This window comes from Cavenderia fasciculata (genome assembly GCF_000203815.1).
Source record: "Cavenderia fasciculata unplaced genomic scaffold Scf_ET2XIPL01COFD4-5, whole genome shotgun sequence".
NCBI lineage: Eukaryota > Evosea > Eumycetozoa > Acytosteliales > Cavenderiaceae > Cavenderia > Cavenderia fasciculata.
The window spans coordinates 1,370,148-1,388,935 of record NW_004457695.1 but is presented as its reverse complement, the minus strand read 5'-3'; the positions used below and the strand labels follow the sequence as shown (position 1 = coordinate 1,388,935).

At 30.6% G+C, this 18,788-nt stretch overlaps 6 protein-coding genes across 6 annotated transcripts; 3 read left to right on the top strand and 3 right to left on the bottom strand.

Moving 5' to 3' along the window:
* Nucleotides 1–361: 361 nt before the first annotated feature.
* On the bottom strand, nt 362–4,532 carry DFA_08154 (SPX domain-containing protein; the record flags this gene model as incomplete). Its single annotated transcript, XM_004355601.1, has 7 exons — nt 362–883; nt 955–1,124; nt 1,199–1,727; nt 1,811–2,260; nt 2,360–2,512; nt 2,595–4,008; nt 4,483–4,532. The coding sequence occupies 7 exons, from the start codon at nt 4,530–4,532 to the stop codon at nt 362–364; spliced, it is 3,288 nt and encodes a 1,095-aa protein (XP_004355654.1).
* Nucleotides 4,533–5,931: 1,399 nt separating this feature from the next.
* Nucleotides 5,932–8,801, top strand: captA (CDP-alcohol phosphatidyltransferase; the record flags this gene model as incomplete). The annotated part of the gene is made up of 7 exons (XM_004355600.1): nt 5,932–6,068; nt 6,217–6,744; nt 6,824–7,105; nt 7,195–7,291; nt 7,893–7,937; nt 7,989–8,313; nt 8,386–8,801. 7 exons carry the CDS (start codon nt 5,932–5,934, stop codon nt 8,799–8,801), a joined length of 1,830 nt encoding a protein of 609 aa, XP_004355653.1.
* A 226-nt stretch (nt 8,802–9,027) lies between these two features.
* On the bottom strand, nt 9,028–10,903 carry DFA_08152 (DUF590 family protein; the record flags this gene model as incomplete). The annotated part of the gene is made up of 3 exons (XM_004355599.1): nt 9,028–9,495; nt 9,586–9,865; nt 9,942–10,903. The coding sequence occupies 3 exons, from the start codon at nt 10,901–10,903 to the stop codon at nt 9,028–9,030; spliced, it is 1,710 nt and encodes a 569-aa protein (XP_004355652.1).
* An 80-nt stretch (nt 10,904–10,983) lies between these two features.
* Nucleotides 10,984–14,512, top strand: DFA_08151 (uncharacterized protein; the record flags this gene model as incomplete). The annotated part of the gene is made up of 8 exons (XM_004355598.1): nt 10,984–10,990; nt 11,710–11,753; nt 11,915–12,398; nt 12,481–12,619; nt 12,702–12,872; nt 12,949–13,092; nt 13,156–13,871; nt 13,968–14,512. 8 exons carry the CDS (start codon nt 10,984–10,986, stop codon nt 14,510–14,512), a joined length of 2,250 nt encoding a protein of 749 aa, XP_004355651.1.
* A 644-nt stretch (nt 14,513–15,156) lies between these two features.
* DFA_08150 (uncharacterized protein) lies at nt 15,157–15,976 on the top strand (the record flags this gene model as incomplete). The annotated part of the gene is made up of 3 exons (XM_004355597.1): nt 15,157–15,381; nt 15,450–15,638; nt 15,926–15,976. The coding sequence occupies 3 exons, from the start codon at nt 15,157–15,159 to the stop codon at nt 15,974–15,976; spliced, it is 465 nt and encodes a 154-aa protein (XP_004355650.1).
* An 88-nt stretch (nt 15,977–16,064) lies between these two features.
* Nucleotides 16,065–18,276, bottom strand: DFA_08149 (uncharacterized protein; the record flags this gene model as incomplete). The annotated part of the gene is made up of 4 exons (XM_004355596.1): nt 16,065–17,252; nt 17,327–17,405; nt 17,481–17,793; nt 17,883–18,276. 4 exons carry the CDS (start codon nt 18,274–18,276, stop codon nt 16,065–16,067), a joined length of 1,974 nt encoding a protein of 657 aa, XP_004355649.1.
* Between the last annotated feature and the right edge of the window lie 512 nt (nt 18,277–18,788).

Below are 18,788 nucleotides of genomic sequence, written 5' to 3'. Positions count from 1 at the left end.
ATCGTTAATCGTATTACGACTGTCGAACGAAATTGCCTATTTTGTAGTGTCATATCGACAGCTCAATTGAAAAGTAGAAGAATGTCTGTGTGTGGGTTTTGTGCTTGTTCCATTAACACTTTGAAAAAACTTGTTCTTATTCCAAGAGATTGTTGTCATCATAAGATCTTGATTTTTATCTCTTTTTTTTGATGATGTCACAATTTAAAAAAGGAATGAATTTATTTATCTTCGAGGTTATACTTTTTGTTTTGGATTTCAATACATTTATAGATGAACCCGATCTTTGTGATTAATTTTGTGAATTTCTTTCTTTTGGGAGGGGAGGGAGTTGTTTAAAAGGTAAAGGTTTTACTTTTTTTTAATTATTATTACTATTATTATTTGTATTATCCAAGAGAGATAATGTTGATGAATTGGAACTTGGAGTATAATTATCACTATTATTAGTATTTTTTAAACTATTAATACTATCACTATTATGAATATTATTATTATTGTTACTGTTATTAATATTATTATTATTATCATTTTGAGTTGGAGTATTAATAGATGTATTATTATTTTGATTATTATTATTATTACTTTGATTATTATAACTACTTTGATTTTGATTAATTTTCTTTGAATCCAAATAATTATTATATTCTTGAGTGAATGGCATTGGAATGTCATGATAGACACTGTATTTATCGGCGGTTTGACAATGTTCAGATTCTACTCTAAAGAATATAAACTGTGTCGCCCAAAATACTTCACCCATTGACAAGAAGAAAAGGAATAATGGATTATCAAGACGATGTGATGTATTATCTCTAATTAAAAATACCAATAACCATAAATATCTAAGGAATAAATCCAATACCATTGCTATATAATAAATCTAAAAAGAAAAAAGAAAATATTAATATCTCAACAATCATTCATTTGATTTGATTTGATTTGAATTCTTACAAATTTATATTTTGAAAATACTAATTTCTCTCGAAGTGGCCAAAATTTATTGGTTGATGGTGATAATAAGAAACCCCAATCAACAGCCATATCAGCGTACCATTTATATAAACTACCAACAATACTAAGGAAAAACCAAATAGTTTTAATTTCATTCCATTTTGCATCATCTAAATAAATAGAATAAAATTAATATCTTTTGTTCGAATCTATTTTCTTTTCTATTTTTTTTCTATTTCTTTACGTTTAATTAATAAAGCAAGATAAGCAAGTACTAAAGTAACTAAAGAAAACATTGAACGAATGGCACTTGTAATATGAGGAAAGAAACATCTAGTTTCATAGTATCTTCTAAAACATTGCATGATACGGAGATAGTAGGGGAGACCATTGAGGATGGGTAGAGCAAGGAAGCTGGTAGAATAGCAAAATGACAATTCTTCTGGATCCAATGCATTGTAGTTGAAAATACAAATCATGGATTGAATGTTAAAGAAAAAGTCACCAAGACTGAGCAATTGAACAGACATGAAGAAATCCTTGAAATGGACTCGTACCCAAGGAGCACACAACACTCTTCCAAATGTCTTGAGTGCCCAAAATCTAGTCTTGTGTGCAAACACTGGGAATGGTAATGCAATCACCACTACCGATGTAATCATAAACAAGATGGGGAATATAATTGGTGATATTCTTATATTTGATGGTGTCGATGTCGTATCAATATAAAAATATAAACATAATAACCAAAATGATATAAATATTAATCCAAACTAAAAAATAAAAAGAAAATAAAAAGAAAAAAAGAAATTAGAAAAACTAAATTAAATTATTTGTTTTGTTTTGTTTCCCTTACCTTAAAATAAAGTAAAGAAGATCTTGAATATTCTGGTTTTAATTGAAATATAAATACATAGTTGATTTTTGTTCTTTCAAAGATAAATGTTTGAAGAGCAAATAGAGTTCCTAAAAGTACAGGGAGTAGAGTGATACGGAATAACAACCAAGCCAATGGGGCATTGTGAGGTGGATTGTCGTGAGGATAGTATTGATGATAGGTGTATATAGAAAGTCCACCCAACATGATACAAAAACCAATAAGCAAACCAACCGTAAATACCAATCCTCTATTGTCACCAGCAACAGGTGATCGTAATTCATTCTTTGCCAATCTCTTATCATTGCCAGTGAAATATCTTGCATAAATATATTTAATTTGATGAATTAATTTTCCAATCTCATCTTCATCAAAAAATATTTTCATTTCCAATTCTTCTTTTAAACTATTTGTCAATATACTATTACACTAAAAAAGAGTAGAGTATAAAAAAAAAAGGAGATAATAAATATAAATATAAATACTATTATTATTAATATATAATATTAATATATATATTTTTTCTACCTTTTTATATTTTTCCAATAATTTTTCAAAACCTTCTTTGTTTAATAATCTAAATGATGATAACATAATTAAAACTCTATAATTATCTTGAAATCCTTCCTTTATAAATGAAATATTTCTAGAATTTCTTACTTTTTTATCAGATTGAGCTTTCTAAAACAAATATAAATGTTAGTAAAATAATAATAATAATAATATTTCCATCTACCACTCTTTTTTTTTTCTTTTTTCTTACAATAAATTGAATCATATTACAATGATCTATAATCTTGTATTTAATTTTATGAAATCTTTCAATGAAAAAGGTATCGATTTTATCCAATTGATAGAGAAATTCCTCTTGGAAGGTTGGTTCGTGAATCAAAGTGGTTGGAGGTGAAGCACAAGTATCATAGGCAGGTCCTCTAATTAAATCTTCAATGGGTACAAATGAATTGGATGTTGGTCTGTTGTCTACACCTGTAGTATCGGGAATAGAGATGGAATGATGACGTTGATTGCCGCTATGATAGGGTGGACGAATGACAGATGCCATTTGTGGTGATCTTGGTGATGCTGGTGATTGTGGACGAGATGTCATTGCATATCTCACATGTTGTTGTTGTTGACGTGAAACATTTAAAGAAGATGGAGGAGGTGGAGGAAGAGGAGAAGATGAATTTAAAACAGGTGATAAATGAACAGGACTTGGTTCTTTTGAAAATGCTGTTTCCTCCAATGAAAGTGGTACAATCTCTTTGATTTGTGGTAAATGTAAATGATTTGATTGTTCTTGTTTTTTCTGCGTTTGTTCATAAAGATCTTGGCTACTACCATGATTACTATTAGTTAGAGATGATCTTCTTGAATGTTGTTTTTGATTCTTTTTCTTTTGACTTTTATGGTTCTGACGATGATGATGAGTTGAAGAAGTTGATGAAGTTGATGAATTTAATAAAGGAGTTTTAACAAGATTTAATGGTGATTTGGCTTCTGGACTACTATCTTGATCTTCATCTTGATCTTCATTTCCAGCTTCATCCATCATATCTTGTTCTTCTTGTTGTTCATGATGATCACTATTATCACTATCATCTAAAACTCTTTCAATGACATGTTCATCTGCATCTAATGTTGGAGATTTGAGGACCATTTCATCTAAATGACCACTACTGAATCCACCTTGACTGTGACTGTACAATGTTGGTGATGACATGGTCGATTTGTTGCTCATCATCGATTGACTGAGTTGGTTTAATACTTGCAGCTCAATGTCGTCATTGTCGCTGTCTACTCCGTCACTATCTTTTCGTTGGTGTCGCTTTTTTCCGGCGGTGTTTGGTGATACTACTGGTGTGGCCGATGTGGCGGCTGGATGTTCATCGTCATTAATGATTCGTCTAGACGAGTTGGGAGACGACATGAGTTGATGCAGTAGTTTTCTGCGGTTGAGCAGTCCACTGCTGTTGGCACCTCCACCTCCACCTCCACCACCACCTCTAATATTCATCATATTTGAATGAGTGTCTTCATTAAGTGATGGTGGTGCATTCTTGTATTCATTCTCCAACAATGATTTCAAATATTCATAGTCTAGATATTTATCTCTCCATTGATCAACTGCAACCGATTTCAAATGGTTTCGATATTTTACCATATTCTCTCTCTCTCTAGAAATAAAAAGGAAGATAATAAATAAATAAATAAAAAGGTTGGAATGAATTAAATAATAATAATAATAATAATTAAAATATTGGTATTTAAATGAATTATTGATGATGATGTTGATGATGATGATGAGTGAATTTACTTGTTTGGTTTAATGGATTTTAAATCTTTCTTTTAGGTTAAGTTGGGATATATTTATAGAGGTGGTGATGAGCAGCCAGCCAGCCAGCAGATCAGTAATAAATTATTATTTTTCTAGTTCAATTTAAAAATAACCTATTATCCTTTTCCTTTCTTTCACCTTCTTTATTTGTTTATGATGATTTAAATTTAATGTTGGAATGATAGGGAAGGAGGGGGTATTGATGGGGAGGTATGGGGGTTGGGGGATTGGATTGGTGAAATGAGTGGGGGTGGACAAGCCAGTACTGGTAACGGTAACCGTGTGGTTAGGTTAGAGGGTTATCACCACACACTTTTGATCAAAAGAGTAATCGTGATCGATCTCTTTCTTTCTTCTTCTCATTCTTTCTTTTATTCATTCTCTTTTGCTTTTGCTTTTGCTAAATTAACTAACTAATCTAATAATCTTTGTTGAGGGGGAGCTTTCTATGATATCTTTAAAGGTTCATGTGTGTGTTTTAGTTTAGGAGAGAAAGAGAGAAAGAGAGAGAGAGATTTACCTTTTAAACGATTATTGGTTTTCTTTCAGATAAAGGGTTGTTGTTGGTTTACTAGCTCGCTGTGTGTATATATCTATCTGGGTTTGAACTATAATGGCAATGATTCAAAGTAGCATTGCAACTACTACCTACTGGTAATCTATTCGTCGACGTGATCTAAAGAAGGAGGTGTGAGACAACAACGACAACGACGACGAACAAACAAATACTATAATATATATATATAACCCTATTTAATAATATCATTATGAAAACCGTCCCTCCCTCCGTATCGTACACGACCCCCACAGCACCAATTTTAATTAAAAAAAAAAAGAATCCCATCGGAAAGCGACGAGATGAGAAGATAACATCGCTTTCATTCTACACACTCTCTCATCTGTCTGCATCACATCACATGATGTTCAAACAACACACTTACTCATAATACGCAACCAGAGTCTCATAATTGATGATACCAACTCTTCTCTGGGCATGATGAGGTGTGCAAGAAAAAAAGATTGATAATTATCTAGAATGATTGGGTGAATGAGACTTTATAAAGTACATACCTTTTTTAATTGGAGGATTGATGATGATACATCATACTACTACTGATACTCTCCACTTACCACATAAAAGGTCGTATCGTAGTTTCATGATTCATTGCAATGTGACGGCAGTCATGTGGTAAGTAGAGAGTATCAGTTCATTGTTTGTACAGATGATCTCTTCATTCGTTGAAGGCTCCACAATCAATTTTGTCTTTTCTTCATCTACTGAAGGGTATCTTCATTCAATCTTGTATCGCATACATGCCACTTATTACTACCTACTAGATTGTCTGTTTGCCCTCTCAGACCACAAAATTAAATTGTTTGCTTACTTTGGGTTCAGAAAAGCATGTAACAACATGTAAAACACAACATGCAATCTCTCCACATCTTATTACAAACAATTTGGTATGTTTTAAATATATATTTAACAATTAGATAATGGATGATATGATTGTGATGGATGAATATACATTTGACGGAATTCTGACCCGACGGCAATGATGAAGATACCCAATTTTAAAAAAAATTAAATTAAAAAAGCCTCTCGAAAAGGTGCTTGATTGGATCATCATCATTTGGGTGGTTTGGATCTTTTTGTTTGTCTGTTTTTAATTTATAAATTATATCATCATCAACAAATACAATAAAGAGATAGATAGAGTCAGAGAGAGAGAGAGAGAGAAAGGAAAGGAATTAGAGAATAATAATGGGGTTATATGTTAGCGATAAAGCCAAAGAACACATTAAACTATACAAATACAATGGAATTGATCATTCCTATCTATCAGCACTATTACAACCATTTTGGAGAACTTCTGTAGAATGGCTACCAATATGGATGGCGTAAGTCAACATTTAAATAAATGACCCAACCCATTCATTCAAAACTAATCTACTAATAATATTATTATTATCTTTCTTGTCTCTTTTTTCTTTTTCTTTTTATTTTTCTTTTTATTCCTATCTACTACTTTTTTTAGCCCAAATCTAGTAACATTATTGGGATTTTTGGTATCATTTTATCTTATTTAGTCACTTATTATTATGCACCTGGACTTGAAGGAGATGTACCTGCATGGGTATCATTGTTGAATATCGTATGCATCTTTTGGTATCAGACTATGGATGCACTCGACGGCAAGCAAGCAAGACGTACCAACAGTTCAAGTGGATTGGGTGAGTTGTTTGACCACGGTTGTGACGCCATCACCACCTTTTTAGTGGTATTGGGCTTTCTCACTGCTATTCAGGCTGGTCCCTCCTATGCCTCGCTCTTTAACGTGCTCATCCTCTTGGCAGCTTTTTATATGGCCCAATGGGAACAATACCACACTGGTATCATGGAATTGGGTGCCATCGGTGTCATTGAAGGCCATTACTCTATGATGGGTGGTCACCTCATCACAATGATCTTTGGATCACAAATTTGGCATACCACTGTCCCCTATCTTGGTATCCCTCTAACTTATATTCCTCTTTTCGTTAGTAGTTTAGGTGCCATTCTTACCATTATTAACAAGTATATTTTAAACCAAGTCAAATCCAAACCAGAAGAACCATATATACTAATCATTCTCTACTCTAAATCGTTTATATAGTATTAATACAATTGTTAAAAAGGGACCAAAGAGTGTTAAAGGTGCAGTCTCACAAGTGATCCCAATTGTATTTGTATTTTTGGCTGGTATGGTTTGGGGTATCTATTCACCAACCCAAGTCTATGTAAATAATCCACACATGTTTATCAACACTTTTGGCTTTATCGTTGCCTTTTTGGTTGGTAGAATCGTTTTGGCCAGAATCTGTAATGATGATCTCAACCCATTCCAAATTGTCTTGGTACCATTACTATTAATTAGTTTAAATTATATCATTGATGGGTAAGATAGATAAATAGAAATATAGATAGATAACTTTTTTAACAAACCAAAATTAACCAATGACTAATCCATCCATATATAATATTTAGATTTAATATTTTCAACTTTTTAGGTATCCAAGAATCATCCTTTTTACAATTGTTTTGTTTTGGTATCACCATTATTTATTTACATTTTGCCTATGTAGTAGTTACAACTTTGTGTCAAGTTTTAAATATCCATTGTTTTAAATTAAAAAAGAGTAAATAAATCACTCACAATCACATAAATTATTAGTTCCTATTTTAAAAAAGAGAAAATGAAATGGTTAGAATGAATAGTAGATGATCGTTATTCAAAAGGATGTATTATAAATAAATTTCAAGTAATATATAGTCAGCAATTAATTGCCTATAAAGTATCGTCATTCAATGGGAAGTAAAGATCGTTAAACCGACATCAGAGTGTCCAATATAGAGGAACCTTATCACTATTAGATGATATCACAATCATAGCATGCATGCACGCTTGTTTGTGATCAATCGTAATAGACAAAGCAGACTATACTTAAAGCTCCAATTCAAAGTTCATTCTTCATCTTCAAGTATCACCATCATCCCGATTACTATATCGTTCATCATATATATATATATATTGCTGTTTTTAACAAATAAATAAATATTATCAACTTACATTAGTTTTAAATAATAATGAAAAATGATCTTCAAAACACTCTCGTTTTAACCTTCGTTTGGTTCATTTCATTTTTTTTAAACAAATAAATATAAATAATAAAATATATTTGAAGATGTGGAAGAGGAAACATGATATTGAAGGTGTATCATCATCTAGTGTAAGTTGTACATAATATATTCATATAAGTTGATACTAATATCTTCTTTAGATTATAGGATTGAAAACAGCTGTTATCAATGAAGAAAGAAATGTAAAAGAATCGTTATTGAGGACTGGCGGAGGTAGTGGAGAAGATGAAGAATCAATACAAACTAATAAGAAATCTAAACTTACATTTGTTGATAACAAATCATCTAAAGAAAATGAAAATCAAGATGGTTATCGTGATGATGATGATCGTTTGGGTTCAAACAATGGAACAAAAGAAAGAAATGAAAGAGATATTCAATCGTTAAAAGATGAATCCAACAAGACATCCTATGATAATATAAAAAAGAAACTTGAAGAAAAAGCAAAGATTTATCAACAATTGGGTATGTATTCTAAAAATGGTCCAATCCTTTTCTTTCGTATGCTAATCAAATATATTATATGTTATTATATAGTTCAAGGTAAACATGAAAAGCCAATAGACTTTTATGATTTATATAATGAAAATAATGTTGTGGATTTTGAAATTAAAGCGTGTACTGGTGATGATGATGGACAAGAAAATAACAACAATCGATATTATAAAGATCAAAACACAACGAATGCTGGACAACAACAACAACAACAAATGTTTTGGGATGATGAACAAGAAAGAGATGAAAGAGAACAAAGAGATAAAGAAGCAAAAATCAATGCAATGAAACAAGAGGAAATGAAAACACAATTGGAAAGAGAAAAACATAATAGCCAACAAGTAAAAGCAAAAGAATCAAAAGATGAAAGACAATCAATCATTGATCAAAAAAAGAAAATGGCATTACTAAAACAAAAGTTAAAGGAAAAGAAGGAAAAGGATTCCAAACCAAAATAACCAGTAATAATAATAATTGTAAATAAGGATATATATTAAAAGAAGAAAAAGAAGAAGAAGAAGAAGAAGTGCTCTTTCTCTCTCTCTGTCTATTTTTTAAACCAATCAAAAAAGTAATATTTTAATTGTTGTTGTTTATATTTTTTTTTTGGTATAGTACAAGTATTATTATTATTTTTTTTTTAACGCATTATTATTATTATTTCAATGTTTTATCTTTTCTTTTTTACCAACCACCAAATTGATTAGTACCAAGTAAAAGAGTAGCATTATTACTAAATAATTGTGGACAATTGGCATTTAAATCACCACGATCAAAACCAAATTGAACCAAAACCCAACCGGAACCGTAGGGATAAGAGACGACCGACACTACAGCAATGATCAATAGATAAAAGGAAAGGAATCTCTTCATTGAACCTTGTACACGATGTGGGCGACGACAGATTTTGAGTAATCTAAACTTGTCAACATAGAATTCGGCAAGATTACAGAGTACACCAAACACTGCTACCAATGGATAGATTGGAATACCCAAATAAACAATAAATTGTCTGTATAAAAGTTCAAGGTATTCTTCTGCCAAATCAAATTCTGGTTTATAAGAATCTGTTGATTTCTTTCCTCTCTTTCCAATACATCTACCAATTCTTGCCATACCAACTGAATATACAATTTCCCAAATATTTTGTAACTATATAAAAATATAAAATAATTAATAAATGGTGAATGAAATGTTTAGTCATATAGATCTATATCTATATTATACTTATATTATATTTACAGTTAAATCCATAAGTAAAATGAAAAAGAATTGAGAACCAACATCAATAAGTGGACAACCAGCTTGAACCACTTGATCTGTAATATCTCTAAATATTTTATCACGTAAAATGTAGAGTACCAATACATTGATAACCTTGAATACAAATAATTTAAGAGTATTATGATTTCTGAAATTGGTCCAAGTTCTATGACCTTCCAACTTTGTTAAATAAAGACACATAAATTCATAAATTACATTAATTACTCTAAGTATAATTGCTGAAACTAATGATGTAGTTCTAGAAATAGATAATATTATTAATATATGTGTATTCCATGTTTCTATTTTCTTTTTTTTTCTTTTTTTCTATTTACAAAATATTAGCCAAAAATTGATAATTATTTACAGTTTTTAAAACATATACTGTACAAATAGCAGAGATACCAATGAGAATGATAAATACACTATAACTAACAGCAAATCTAAAAGCACGTGATCTTGAACTAACTCTTTCGTTACCACGAATGACATCGTCACCAGTAAATCCATCTTCAAAATCCTCTAGTTTTTGTTTTTTAAAGTAATGGTGAACTTTGAGTGCGTAGATTGGACCCATTAAAAAGGAGAGGATGATAGTACCAACAGTAGACCAATAATAGAGTTGTTTGTAGTCATCGTGAATGTATGATGCCAGATTGATGGCAACAAAGACCATATCGGTCGACGTAAAGTCTTTAAAGAGACTAACATCATTTTCATAGTAGAGATGTGGCACCACATTGATCAATACACCACATAGTAAGATGGAATTGATGAGTAGACAAAACTTGATAAAGTCAAAGTAGAGATAGATACCAATACCAAACTTTTCCTCGATCTGTTGTGTAGTGCATCGCATTGTCAAATTGTGTTTTTGGTGTTCTTCAGCTGCCAAGATATCAGTTGGATCGACCGGCTCACCATTACTATCACCTCCTCCCGTCTTGTCAGTATGTGCCAATAGATAGGGTTGACCAAATCGCGTATAATCGACCATATAACCATCTGGAATAGCAGCCTTTTTACCACGTACAGTATAACCAAACATATTCTCTAATATCTTTTCCTTCATATTCAATTCAGAGTATGCAATATACTCTGGTGCCGTAGTATACAAATAGAATCCTTCATCTGGTAGTAATGATGGTGATCTTTGATGAAATGAATATCTATTATTATCAGGAAGTTGTTGAAATTGTTGTTGTTGTTGTTGTTGTAAAGTTGCAGCATTTGGATCTGCTTCATTTGGTTGATAATAACTATTCCTTTGATCCAATGGTATCCCATTTTCGTCCATCTCTCTCTTATCTCCCTCTAGATCTAATCTAAAATCTTAATATTACAATGATAATGATACTAAATATATATAAATAAACTATGACAAGTATAAATAAATGAAAGATGATGAGGATGATTGTCTCACACCTTTTGTGTGTTAACGAGGATGATGAAGGAAGGGGGTAGACAATAATAATTAAATAAATTTATTAAAATTTTCGATGAGATCGATCAGCACGATACTAAAATTTCGTTCACAGTGTGACGGTTAACTGCAAACTCATCGTTTTTAGATTATTTTACACTCTTCTTTGGTTTGCAGTGACCGAAAGAAAAATCTTCTCTAACATGCTTGTAACCCAACACCCCCGACTCTATCTATCTATCTATTACTTTATCTTTGTATTAGCACAAACAAACAACTTATCTAGAAAGATTTATTATTCTTGTTGATTTCTAAAGAAAGATACGAGTTGTTAATAATAGAACAAACAACCAAAAAAACCAGGGGCTCACAACTTTGAACATTCCAATAACGACCCGTGAAACACACAACTCGCAAGCAAGGTGGCACCTACGTCAGCACAAACAACAGTTTTTTTTGAATTTTCTTCTTGGCCTCCAACCAAATATTCCTCCTTCTTCCTCTATACTTATCCAATCACATGAACTATTACTGTCTCTCTTCCTCTTATCCTTGTTCACTCCATCCTCCTCTTAAAAACTATATAGTACTCTGGTACCCTTTTTTTTCCCCATCAGAATACATCAAACTCAGACAGACAGAAAATAGATTGATTGATTGATTTGATTGGTTGTTCTCAGATAGACAACAACAACAACAACAACAACAACAGCAAGAGATCATAGTAGATAGATAGTGGGATGAATAATCTAAAGAGTTTAAATCAAAAGAATCAGCAGCAGCACAACTGTTTAAGCACCTTGAGTGTTGTCAGCAGATCATAATAATATAGATATACATAATAATATAGATATACATAATATATAGATATATATATATGAATAGGCATTATCATCATTATCTTTGGTTTTGGCTACAACGGATATGGTGAGGTATAAACAAACCTCAAATCACAATTACTATTCATCTTTTTCTTTTTCGTCATCATCATCATCCTCATCCCCTTCATCTTCATCCTCTTTTAATAATCATACTAACAATCATAATAATAATCATAATAATCATAATAATCATAATACTAATAATAATGAAAACTCTACTTCTTCTTTTAAAAAGAGTATAAAATCTTTTAAACATCATAATCACTTTGTATATCTTTCAATCTTTATCATCCTTTTTTTAATTTTAATATTCACGATTCCACCAAGTTATGGTCAAATGTCCTTAACTAAAAATACAAACAAACCTCCCAGAGTCATTAATAATAACAATAATAATCAGAATAATAATAATTATTATAATAATAATGAAAATGGTGTTAATATAAAACCAATACCAATAACAAAAAATACAATTGATAATAGAGAAGGTATGTTTTAAAAGTAGAATTAATTAATTAATTATAGTCGTCATTCATTTATTCATTCTAATTCATTTTATTCTTTTTATAGCTGAATCAGTTTTATGGTTATCAAAACAATATGGACTTGGCATTAAAGATATTGTTGCTGCCAAAGAAGTATGTTTAAGAAATATTGTTGGATTTAAATGTGATAGTAGACCAAATAATAGATACCATGTTTTGGAAATGTAAGGATCACAACAACAATCTACCAAGAGAATCATCATCCTTTCAAAAACTAACCATTTCCATTATTATTATTTTTTTTAGAAATTTAGAAGGATTACTTGAATTTTCATATTCAGGAATACCAAATCCAACTATTAAATATCTATATTTTCCAGAATTGTCCAAATTAACAATCATTTCACCAAAGGTTCAAAATCCATCCATCAATTTATTAGATTTAGTTGGTGATTTACCAAAATTAACTCATTTCCAGTAAGTTCTAAAGTTATCCCTTTACAATCAATATCAATATTATTATGGTTATTAACTAATTTTTAAACTATTTTAGATTAAGAAACCAAAAGAGACAATATTTAATACCAAATAATTTTTTAGAAACATCTAAAAATTTAAATTTAGTAATCATTGGAAATGATGGAACCAACGTACCAGCAATATTTAACAAGATTAGATTTCCATTATTAAATCATATGTATGTTATGTTTGTTTGTTAGGTTTGATATTTTGAGTTTATTAATATCCTTTTTTTTTTTAGAGAATTATTTAATGTACATGAACCAATACCAGATGGATTTGGATGGGGATTAAAAATAGATGTATCGGTAACACTTCAACCAAATATTGCTTTTAATTTGCCAGATTCATTGTGTAGTGTACAGAGTTTAAAGTATACTGCATTCTCACCAGATGAGATGGTCAATGTAGCTAGTTGTTTCCAATGTTATTCAACGATTCCACAGAGAAGAATATCGGTTAGTCATTTGGAGCCAAACAGTGAATGTGTGGTACAAATTACAGATATTCGATTCAATGGAACTAGAGTTATTATACATGGCAATAATCTAGGTTGGGCATTTGAAGGTGATACCATTCCAAATACCCTAGACTCTGTCATTCCAAACCAAATGCTACAGTATCAAAGAAGTGAGCTTTCATTCAATAGACTTGACGAAGTCATCACATTTTCAAAGAATCTTGGTATCTCTGAAAGGATATCACTCACTCGAATCAATTTGGAGGATGCAACAGCCATCCAATCAGCCTATGGTTTAATGGTCACTATCTTTGTCAATTTCAACACCTATATCGAACACACTGTCATGTTTGATCAATTTGAATGTTTTAATGGTCAATATGATGGTATTCGTGTCTATACATGTCAGGTCTCAATTACCTATCCTCGTGGACAATATGAAATTGTCGTTTCAAATAGTCGTGAATCTGCTTCAAAGAGAATATCTTTAGAGTTGGGTAAAGAATTGAAAGATAAGAAAAAAAAAAAAAAAAGAAAAAGAAATATACTTATTTATTTATTTATTTATTTTTATTTATTTATTTTTTGTTTAGATTTCCCAATTGTAAAATCATCAAATATAATCCCCCAGACAGGAGGAATGGTAACATTGGATGGTCATTTTGGATTTATTAAAAAACATGTTGCAGTAGAGATTAACCAACAGTGCTGTCGAATCAGGTTGGCCAACTGGACCACATTAATTTGTGAATTGGGTCCTACCACACCTGGACCAGCCGACCTTGTCGTCAGTGTAGACGGTTATCTTTATGAATCGTCACGTATTGTAAATATTATCCCCTCCCTCCCTCTTTCACCTACGAGGATTCCCATTTCCTCTCAACAACCACAACAACCAAATGCATCAACTACCAAAACAACAAAAGATGGTAGTATTTCCAACCCAATCGATTCAAATCATCATCATTTATCTTCTCAACAACAAGAACAAGAACAAGAACAACAAGAACAACAAAAACAACTCATTTTTGGGTTACCAATCTATCATGTTGTATTGTTTGAAGTAATTGGAGTTACATTTTTAGTACTCTTGTTTATGTTATCTAGAGCAAGGCTAAAATCAAAAAGAACCGATTAATTTGAATGACCCATTAAATAATTAATAATTAATTAAATTAACCAACCGAGATCGGGAATTAAAAAAAAATTATAATTATTATGATTATTTCCGATCGATCCGATCATTCATCTCTTTACTCTTCCTCCAAAGTCTATTCTAAACCTACCTACCTAACCTTATTCAATAAACGACGATAGATAAAAAGTAAACATATATTAATTAATTGCCCTCCTCAACCCTTTAAACAAACCTTCAATCTACAAAACAACTACGATCATTAATTATTTTTTTAAAAAGGCCACGAACAAATAATTTTTTTTTTTTAACCACTCTCTCAATCAATCACTCAATCAACCCACTCCCCCCTCCCCAATAGCTTATGAGCTTGTTGTTTATTGTTGAAGTAGTAATAGTAGTTATTGTGTTTTTGTAATAGGCTGTAAAAAGAAGACAAAGAGAGAAAGAGGAGAGAAAGAGAGAACAAACAATACTCTCTCTCGTTGACATTTATAATATTATATTATTGTGTGACAAAGTATAACACTATTATTCTTAACACTATAGTGTTTGTCAACAGCAATCTAGACTTTTATAGTCTATATAGATAGAGAAAGAGAGAGAGAGAGGAGTCACATATCATCATCGTCGTCGTCGTCAACATAATGGCACCAAGACCAGAGAGTTTAAAAAAGGTGATTGATGTATTGGGCGATTTCAATCCATCAGAAGACAAGATTAAAAAGACGTTGGGAATTGGAGAAGATGAGCTAAAGATGGTCAAAGAAGAGTCTGTCAATAATCAAGTCATCAAAGAAAGACATCCAATCAACAAAAGAGATACTAAAAAGGCTCAATCGACTCTTGGTTTAAATTTATCAAAAGAAAAGGTAAGCTATGGAGGATAGAACAAAAAGACAGTATATGGAATTTAATAATCATATCTTTTATTTAATAGTTGATGGATGTATTTGGAGTTGATGAAGATACAATAACAGAAGCATCGGCTGAAGAGAATGAAATACAAGAGATTAAAATCAAAAGACTTCGAGAGAATATCACTCTGTCCAACAAGAGGGCACTTAAAAAGGCATTGATGATCATGGGATGCGACCCTTCATCATCAAAGATCATGAGAACATTGGGTGTATCTGAAATGGAACTGTCAAAAGATATTGTCCAGAGTAGTCAACAAAAGAACCTTACCTCTTTACTTGTATCTGTCGAAATCACTGTATTCTTTTTATTATTTTACTTTATCCTTTATTTTTTAAACCTTGTATAAACAACAAACCAAACAATAATTATAATATAATAATTATTCCCCTACCTACTACTCTTTTTTAAAAATAACCTATAAATTTTATATAGCCATATATATATATCTATCTATCCATCATTCCAAACAATCTACCTGACATTCAACTTTAAAAGAATTCCATGGAATTCACAGAACAACAACCAACAATAATAATAACTCAATAATTTAAATAGCTGTATATATAGAGAGAGTTGTTTTTAAAACAAATAAATTATGATGTTTTTTTTTTGTATATAAATATATAAATCTTTATTAATAATTCATATTATACATTTGATTTTGGTTGCCCATTTGCATTTGTCTTTGTTGTTGTTGTTGATTCTGTGGTTGTTGTTGTTGATAAAGATTTGGATTCATATTCATCATATTCATATTATTATTATTTACATTATTCATCATATTATTGTTATAAAATTGTTGTTGTTGTTGTTGTAGAGAGTAATTATTATTATTATTATTATATTGTTGTTGTTGGAGTTGATTATAATTCATCATATTATTATTATTATTATTCATTTGATTATTATTAAAATAATTCATACCCATCATATTATTTTGATTATTTTGATTATTTTGATTCATTGTAAAATCATTTAATGAAAAATTATTCATATAGTTATTATTATTATTATTATTATTATTAATATTATTATTTCTTTGTTGAATAATTTGAGTTGGTGAATGATTATTAATTAATGAATTTTGTGAGCTATTTGTATTTGTTGAATTTGATAATAAATTAATTAAATCCAATTCATTCATTGCGGAGGAAGGAGTATTGATCGACTGAGGTTGTTGACTAGAATTGAAAATATCTATATTATTCATCTGTTGTTGATTATTCTGTTGTTGATGTTGATTTTCTTGTTGATTATTATAAAAGTTATTATTTGTCATATCGGTCAATGATTTGTTTAATTGATTATTTGTCAATACTTTGAATTGTTGTTGTTGGTTGTTGTTTGTTCCATCCAATGAAGTAGTGGAACCCATTTTTCTAAGATTCGAGTTGAGTTTTGGTGTTGCAGAACTAGCACTAGCTCCACTTGTTCCACCGCTAGTACTCTCCTTTAGAGGAATCTCTTTAAGATGATCCTTTAGTGATTGAATAAATTCACCCAATTTTACATCTTCGATTTCGTTTAACAAGATGACATCTCTTTCATCCTCTTCGTGTGGTTTTGCTCTTGTTGGATTGGTACCATCATTTTTAGTCTTTTTGTTTTGTTGAGACCATCGTTTGATTGAACCAAAATCAACATCACCTCCACTATGTTGATCCTTGTCATTGTCAAAATTGATCGGTGGTAAATTCTTTTCTTTTCTCTTTGTTTGAATCCAATTAATCAAAGATTTAATATAAGGTATAATTGCAGCAAATTGATGTGATGCTCTACTATGTATTAATGGTATATCTTCTATTTTATGCCATTTTATTCTCTACAAGAAAAACAAAAAAAGAAAACAAAATAAATAAACTGTATATATTTTCTTTTTCTTTTTCTTCTTCTTACACTAATTTCATATCTAGTATGAGTTTCAAAATCAGCTTGTTCATCAACTCCAACAATTACAAAAAATTTCTTTACAACTCTAAAAAAAAAAATGTATTAATAATCTATTCTCTTTACACACACCCTTGAATTTACTATATCTATTTATATTTACCCATGAGTTTCTTTTTGAATATAATCTTCTTTTTTTATAAGTGGTCCAATATCATAACCAATTTCTTCAAATACTTCTCTTGTTGCACTAGATGTTTCAGTTTCACCTTCCTTTCCTTTTCCTTTTGGAAAACCCCATCCCCACCATTGTTCTTTTACCAATACAACTTTTGTCATGTCTTTGTTGAGAATGATTGATCCATATCTTGGGATAAGTCTCTTGAACGATTCGAATCTTTTGATCATCTCTTCATAGGTTGTTGTAGATAAAAGTGCTTCATGTAATGGAAATAATCTTTCATTATTTTTTAATACTATAGAGAGAGAAAAAGAGAAAAATGTATTAGTGCAAAGAGATAGAGATAGAAAAGGGAGAGTAGAGAGGATAATATTTTGATATTACTTTGTTCTGCAAACTTTGGGAAATCAGGTTTAGGTAGACGAGGATTCTGAATGAGATGAATATCAATATAGTACCAATAGGCCTCTTCAATAAACATAAACAAATCTTCAAAGGATGAAAAGTTGTTCTCAGTGATAAAGGTATCAGCTAAAGATGTTAGAATATCTGATAACTCTTCATTTATCTCGTTGGTAGTAGTAATAGTAGTAGTAGTAGTAGTAGAGTTGGTAGAAGGAGTAGTCGTCTTTGTCGTCGTCGTCGACTCTACAGGTGATACTGCTGCAGATACGTTTGTTCCTTTTGCAACAAGTTGATGATCACTTTCATCATCTTCTATCTCTCCAAACTCTAAATCCTCTACCTCTTCTTTCTTTTGTGTATTCTCTGCCAACATTTTAGGTAAGATAAGTAAAAGAAAGGGTAATTAAAATTGAACACATAACTCTCGTGCAAATTTGTGTGAAAGGTTCAAAAAAATAAATAAAATTGTTTTTAATATTTCTATAGACAATATCAAGGTTTTGGAGAAAGTCCAAGGTAATCTTCCTCTCCATTTATATTTATTTATATAAATATCCAAAATGAATCAAGATTAGATTGATTCCCACCACCACCCATTGAACCTCCTCATTGTTTTATCTACACCCCCAGTTTTCCGTTACAATCAATGCTTAATATTTTTATATAATTAATGGGGATGAAGGTGGTAGTACATATGTACAGTACTGGTGTGTGATGGTATTTTAAATTAAACAAGGTTGTGGTGGTGGTGGTGGTATTGGTGGTGGGGATTTTGATTTTTGTATTGATTGAATTAAATCTCTCATCAATCATCTACAACTATTATTTTTATTTTTATTTATATTCATCTCAATAGAAAGAACTACTAGTATAGTATAGATAGAT